This window comes from Pyrus communis, chromosome 11, assembly GCF_041283825.1.
Source record: "Pyrus communis isolate YQ-2024b chromosome 11, ASM4128382v1, whole genome shotgun sequence".
Classification (NCBI taxonomy): Eukaryota; Viridiplantae; Streptophyta; class Magnoliopsida; order Rosales; family Rosaceae; genus Pyrus; species Pyrus communis.
In genome coordinates, this window is record NC_142575.1 from 9548245 (window position 1) to 9555998 (window position 7754).

Below are 7754 nucleotides of genomic sequence, written 5' to 3' on the forward strand. Positions count from 1 at the left end.
AAATTATTGTAATTAATAATTTCAAAATTTTCCCTCTTTCTCTTAATAATAATACTAATTAAAAAAAAAATTAGGATCGACTTCCATAAATGAGTTCGTATAACAAATTGGGGGATGAGTTACATTTTTATGAGAGATCGATCGATCAATGTGATTAGCAAATATGTTAGAAATAGATTTATAAAATCATATTAAAGATTGAGAAACTTTTTGAGACGTTTTAGACTGTCATCAGAATACACATAATATTAAAGCACTTTAGCTCCAGTACTGTAAGAACACTTCACCGCCACCGCCTGCCACTCCACGAGGGAGGAGCTTAATTCTTGCCTCCTATTTCATGAGTTAAATAAAGTATATTATATATACTCAAACGACTATTCTACCCTGGAGGTTCATAAAAGATGCTCTTTTTTAAGCCCTTGAAAATGCTTATTTTGCAAGGCATGATAATTTAGTGGACTTTAATGTAACATGATTCTCACTTGTGTATGTAATATATTTTAGGCTTGCCAATTTATTTCACGATCTGTTAAAATTGACACAAAATGACATAAGAATAAATACAAATTGGGTTGTTACTGGGTTACCTGTTAAGATAACAGGTCTAACACGACAAGACACGATCCATTGAGATAACGAACATGACATGAAAACGACAAATATGACCCATTTTCCCAAGTTTACTCATTATGCCTCACAATTTATTGCACAATCCGTTAATGCTCCATGAAACAACACGAAAATAGCAGGTTTTGGGTTAACCCGTTAACAAATCGATTTGGTATCAGGTCACCGTTAAGATAACGAGTCGAACACAATACGGTTCGTCAAATAACAGAAACGACACGAATACGACAAACACTACCTGGTTGGGTTGCCATTGATTAATAATTGAATTAGTGATTCGTTAAAGCGTAGCCTATATGAAGAATTATAAGGGTACATGTATGGAAAATGTTCTCTTGCTAGGTTATTCGATTGTTGACAGATTGGAGAAGAAAATTTATTCGAATTCTATGTTATGGGAAATGTAGTTAACATACATTACAAGAAAACTTGACAATAGCTACCAACATTAGTTTACACAATGAGGTTAGTAAAGCCTTATCAGTTGTTAACAGGGTGGATATTTCTTTACCCACCTTATTATACACTCATATTTACTCACCTCATTTTGAACAACTAAAATTAATAACTATTATCAACTGTTTTTTTATATTGATAAATCCTTTTACTGTCCGGCCATAAATCTACCGTTGAACAAGTTGATTCTTGCTTCAGTTAATTTTGTAGTCTGGATATGCAGTTAGACAATATGAGCATTTGAACATCGTCAACAACTGCGAAATTGTAATTTGCATGCGAAGGTTGTAGTAAAAGTTTTAATTTTTTTTTTGCCATTTTATTAAACTTATCTAATTCAAAACACCGTTACATTCTTCACATTAACAAGTGATGATTATAACTAGCGTACAAATCACATTGCGAACTAAATTATGAACACATTTGGATCCACTTGCATGCATAAAACGAGTTCACGATAAAAATTACAGTGAGATACCTTGACTATATATTTAAATGAAAAAAATAAACTTAAAATTTTGAAAGAAAAAAAAATCCGAACTTTTTAAACGGTAAGAATTTTTATTAAAACCTCGATTGCATCAATTCAAATTTCAGCGGTGCAAGCATTTTGCATTTTATATAGAGCATTAGCCTTCTTTCTTTTTCCAGTTCACATTAGCATTTCTTTCTGTGTATATGTGTGTGTGTGTGTGTAAAGAAAGAAATATATTAGTACTCAAAACAACTATTCTCCCATGGAGGCTCATAGAAGATGCTCTTTAAGCCCTAGAAAATTAGAAATGCTTGTTTTGCAAGGCATAACTAATTTGGTAGACTTTAACGTAAAGTTATTTTGTACAACTATACTCTCCAATGTATTGGTCAATGCCTAATGTAAGACTCCATAGCTAAATTAGCGTCAACTGCAACCTGGTTGACATTGATACACAATAGAAGATACTTTTTTTTTTCCTCACAGGAGAGAATATTTGAATGTCAACCATCGAGAATTATCTGTTCAAATTAACCAAAACAATATATTTTGATCAGTTTCAATGACTTTAGAGGATTTGATTGGATTCCGAGATGTAGTAGAATATGTCAAATTATCAAATAGATGGGCTAAATGCCACTTCTAGCAACATCAATATTGTCCCCAGCTTGTTAATTACTACTAGTACAGTTCGACATGTGTGAAATTTTTATCACAAAAGACCTTGGTGTTAGATGGTGTGAAATTAAGATATTTGAACTCTTCTTTCTTTCTTTCTACGACCAATGTGAGATATTTCAACAGAATAAAGGCCATATCTTATTTTATGCGAAGCTTATAACTTTAAAAGAAAAATAAAGCAATAGTCCTAAACTATATATTTCCACATATAGAGCAATAATTTTAAACATGTTAAACTAAAAATCCGTAAGTATTAATCTCTTAACTTGTCTTGCGGAGCAATGATCCTCTTATTCATATTAAAGCAAGAGTTTCACTCCCCTTACGCGTACTGCAGACAAATCCAGATGCTAGTAGTTATGGTTAACCCACGTGTAGAAGCACACTATCAAACTGTAGATGTTTCAGTATCGTATGCCTCCACGATTGAATTAATAAAAAAAGTGCGGAATTACTCAGGTGGACTTCCTCTTCGACCCATCAAGTTTCATATTTAGATAACCCAATTTATCTTTAATTTAAGAGTGAACTGCCAATTTGGTTCTTAAATTATAACCTGAGTGAAAATTAGGTTGATAAATTATTTTTTTCAGAAAAATCAATCCTTGAATTATAAAAATTTGCCTAATATTAGATTCGAAGATACTATATTCAATTTTCTGTCAATTTAAGTTACATTATTTGCATATGATACACATTGGAGGGTAGATTGGTAATTTTCCATAAAAAAAATTGTGTATGGAGTTAACTTTGGAAGGTAAATTAAAGGTTAGATTCGCAACATATATGAAATGTTAATGGCTTAGAGGCGAGAAAATGATGGTATTATACTCTAAAGTATGTCAAATGACTTAAGTTGACGAAAAATTGAATAAAATAACTTAGAAGATAATAGTAAAGATGAAATTAGCAATTTTTAATGAATTTAGGTTCTTATTTTACCGAAAAATAATTCAAAAACCTAATTTTTATTGAAGTGATAGTTTAGAGACTAAATTTGCACTTCACCCTTAATTTTATTTAGAATAGTAATATTTCTTGCAGTAAATTTAATAACAAATTCTTGACCATAAAAATTTAATTAAAAATTAAAATTTGAACCTTTTCAAAGTAAATTACGGACAGAGAAACTTGGAGTGAATAGTACATGGGCCAACGGGACAAAAGGATGTATAACCCAGCCCAGCCGGGCTGACAAGTTGACGCCCGAGTTCCCTTTCATCTTTGGCACGAATCGCACCAGTAGGTAGTAGCTCTTCTTCCTTCCTTCTCCCTCTCGCTTCTGTAACTACTGTTGTTTCAGTCGGTAACTTCCTCATCTTCTTCTTCTTTTTCTTTCTTCCTATAATTTTATGGTTTTCTCTTTTATTTATTTATTTATTTTAAACAGGCTTTTTGCTGGCTCTACCTTTGCTGCTACCTCTCCCACAAATTTGGAAGCTCTCATCTCAGCTCTCACAACACAACGTCAAGCATAACCAAAAGTTGCAACAAGGTATCGATTGGAGGTTAATTTGAAAAGAAATATTTCGTTTAGGGTTGTTAATTTAGGTGTTTTAACTTGGGAGTTTGATTTAGGATTTAAATTAGGGTTTTTAATTTCGAAATTTACTGGGTTTCTTGTGTTTGCAGCGTTGTTTTCTGTATTCATACTTCTAATTGGTTGAAATATGCTAGAATTAGGGATGCCCACATTAACAGAGGTTTCAATTTGGGGTTGTTTTTTGCAAAGTACTAACCTTTTTCTTGGGTTTGGTTTGGGGGTTTAGGTAGTTTCATGGACCTAGCAACCCGATCCCCAATAGGTTCGGTGTTCTTAGTAAATAATCATTGTGTTATGAAAAATCGAATTCAAATGAAATGCAATGCTGTTCTGACAAAAGCTTGGAAACAATAAGAAGATAAACAGAATAAGAAAAGGACTTCAAAGTGAATTACATGCCACAATTTTATTGCTGTGTTGCTGCTTCCCAATAGTAGTCCGGATGACACCCAACCACAAGCAATGAGTTAGCTGTTCGTCCGTTGTACCCCAAACACCAAAACTTGGCTTTTGTTTCCTCAAGCTAAGTCGTCTGTTGTCTCTGTGTACAGATTGTTTATGCACCTGATAGGCAGACATCTCATAGAAACGAAATGAATTTTGAGAACATTGTGGAATATGGAAATGCAATGACCGTCTCAAACAAGAGAACAGATTCCAATTGAAACCAGTAATTCAAAAATTGAAATAGAATCAGAAAAATCCGTGCAATCAATTTTTCTAACTTGTTTAGAAAATTCAGTTTCCCTATGGTTTGAATGCCTTAAACTAATCAAGGGCATAGATTAATCCTAAATTGATGACAGAAAAGGCTTGGATCAATCCAATAAGTTGATTATGCTTCCGTATTTAAATCTCGCTATTTCCTGGTTTTGTTGTCTTTTCGGTTGTTGTATGCATTTTGAGTAAGGCTCATTGCGGCGGCATCACTAAGTCATCTCTCTTGCGTATTAATGAAATCTCGTACCTTTGAGTTTTGTTTATAATGATTTATGCTCAAGTATGTTTGTACATGTGTATTCTTGTTGAAGAGGTGAAAAGGAATACTAGAGTGTTTTGATAGGTTGTAATGTTATTGAATTATTATGATGAACTTATTTATTTCTTTTTAATCATTGAGGGTTCAATAATACTGTTTTCCTTTCATTTATTCAGCTTCTTAATATGGATGCGGATGCTGCAAAAATTGCCCGGGAATCTCTTGAACTAGCATTTCAAATGTCCAACATTCTTGACACGGGGCTTGATCGTCACACCCTCTCCATCCTCATTGCATTATGCGATTTGGGTCTCAACCCTGAGGCATTGGCTGCTGTTGTTAAGGAACTTCGAAGAGAAGTTGTTCCAGTTCCGCCATCAGATGCTGCTCGTCCTGTACTTTGAACTGGTTTTTGTATTCGGATTGTGCGGTGTGATTACATTGCTTTAGTTGCCTTCATCTTCTTTTCTTCTCCAAAGGCCTAAAATTTCCCTCTCTCTCACAGATTACTGATTGCGCGATTTAGTTATTCTTGTTTGTTATGTTTCTTTTGTGTTCTTCATGACCTTAGCTCATCGAGTATGAAATATGGCGGAGTTGCATCAAAATGGTGGTCTTGGACTTCTGTCAATCTCAAAACTAGGCTAGCTAACAAACAAGTGAAAGAAGCAACAATCAACGTGTTTCACGATGTTCGAAACTAATCTCTCAAGTACAAGTGAAAAAAAAATAAAAACCTCTAAATCATAGTATGAAGTGGCAGAGGTTCATATTCTCCATCGTCATATGGCTTATTACAAGAAATACGTGATCGAGTGGTGAAACCAGCAAGCAGTGCTAGAAAGAGAAACCAACGAATAATCCCAGCTGCATCTGGCCATGCGAAAAATCCTTGAGAAGAATCCTCTCTCAAATTTGTCACGTCATACTCTGGATACCTTAGGGTTTGGAAAGCCGGATCGAAGAAGTCCCCTACCCCATGTACAATCAGTCGTCCGTCGTTGTAGACATCCCACTCGTTGACTTTGACTTGGTTAAGAGAAGCATATCCGCTAGTGCCGGCGGGCAGGGAAGTAACAACGAGAGGATGGCCGAGCAGAAGAGTGTCAACCTTGGAACCGTGACGCAAAGACGCCTCCATGGCATCTTTTTCCATCTTGAATGGCACAACATGCTCCTCAAGGAGTGTCAACGGAGGCTGTGGATATTTGGGGTTAAAGAAAGCTTTGTCTTGAGGGCAAAAGAGGGTAAGAGTGGTATTAGGGTTTCTGTTTAGGGTTGGAAAAATCACAGCATCAAGAATGGTGTCTAGGGTTAGTGCCATGGCGTGATACCCTTTGTCAGAAAGTACACCGGAGACCAAACCGGCGTTGATTCCCGGTGGTTTCGATTGGTTTGCTTGTTCATATGGTTGGACAGCTCGAGTGGTTACAAAGAAAGTTGAAGAGAGAAGAATGAGAAGAAAACAAAGTGCATACTTGGAATCCATGTGTGAAGAGAAAAAAGAAGGCAAAGCTAGCAGAATAGTGTTGCAAAGAATTTGGCGACCAAACCTATATATACACACATACATATATATAGTCATAGTCCATGCTTCCAAGTACTGCCCTTGTTTTAACTGATGTCCAAATCCTGAATGGATTCCTATTTCTATGAGGGAAAATATGTGACATTAATATTTTGCCAAAATTATATTATTTGAAGACCTAACCGGCATTACATATGCTACTTTTTGCCAAAATAGTGGGCATGTGGTCTACCGACCAACTCATCCGATATGGGTTGGATTGGATTGGGTTCTAAATACGAAAAACTTATTTTTGAGTAAAAACACGATTACAATTATATACAAGTGAGTTGAAATACTATTAATCGAACTGAACCGAATCACCGCATGACAATAAATTGTTGTGAAGAGAGATCTATGGGGTTGAATTAGATTGGGCAACAATTGTGACGTGGTTGGTGATATTTTTCTGTCACTTAGGTAGAGTTAGGTACGGAGAACATAATGGAATAGAATGGAACATGATAGAACAGAGGTTTAATGCCACGTTTGGTATGCGCATGCTTGAAGGGGACATTTGTTCTGTTTTGTGTTTGTACACACTAGGCGGAATGGACGAGAAGATTAAATGACTAGCGTACCTATGTTCTGTCTATTATTTGGTACAATGTTTATGGGATGGATGGGATGGGATGGTTTTTTTATTGTTAATTTTTTAACACATATATGCCTAATTATGATGTGTTTGTTACACTAACACTTATTGAATATTAGTACCTAGGGGTAGGCAATTAAAAAAAAAAAAAAAAAACCTGACAAAACCGACCAAACCGCACCTACGGTTTAGTTTGGTTTGGTTTGGTTTTTTTTTTTTTTTTTTTTTTTCGTTTTCTATTTTTCGGTGAGTTAACCGAACCGCACCGACTAAGGTCGGTTTGATGAGCAGTTCTTATAATTCTTGGACATCGGTTAGCCAAACTAATCCGTGTGTTTGCTTTTATTTGTTTTAATCATAATAGGCATACCATGTACCCACCACAACAAAACAAAACGTGGTAGTTTTGCGAACTCTTGTGCAAAGCTTATGCTTCTGTGTTTACATATTTATTACATGGGTAGATTGTTGGAGTGTAGGAAGTGCTGGGAAAGTCACCAGAGGCTTGGAAGTATGGAACTTTTGGAACTTGTTGATCTTTTGGAACTTTTGGGACTTCAATTCTTAATTATCTATATGTAATGCTAATTCTTAATTATCTATATGTAATGCTTTCTCCAGTAAAACTTTTGAACTTTAAGAATGTCTGAACGTAATATTTAAGTATCTATATGTACTGTCTTCGCCAGTAGATCTTTTGAACTTTGGATCTTTTGATCTTTTGAAACTTTTGGATTGTAATATTTTGAAAAATTGGAGCTTTGATGAATTTCTTTTTTGTAACTTTAAGAATGTTTGGCTGTTAAACTTTGAATTTAACTAGTGTTC

At 34.9% G+C, this 7754-nt stretch overlaps 1 protein-coding gene across 2 annotated transcripts; it reads left to right on the forward strand.

The window, feature by feature from the left end:
• Nucleotides 1-3377: 3377 nt before the first annotated feature.
• Nucleotides 3378-5242, forward strand: LOC137743350 (mitotic-spindle organizing protein 1A). 2 transcript variants are annotated; one of them, XM_068483229.2, is made up of 3 exons: nucleotides 3378-3488; nucleotides 3633-3737; nucleotides 4941-5242. In XM_068483229.2, exon 3 carries the CDS (start codon nucleotides 4950-4952, stop codon nucleotides 5166-5168), a length of 219 nt encoding a protein of 72 aa, XP_068339330.1. In that variant the 5' UTR covers nucleotides 3378-3488; nucleotides 3633-3737; nucleotides 4941-4949; the 3' UTR covers nucleotides 5169-5242. The 2 variants fall into 2 exon arrangements, with proteins under 2 accessions (XP_068339330.1, XP_068339329.1); XM_068483228.2 differs by having other exon boundaries at nucleotides 3401-3548.
• Nucleotides 5243-7754: the final 2512 nt, after the last annotated feature.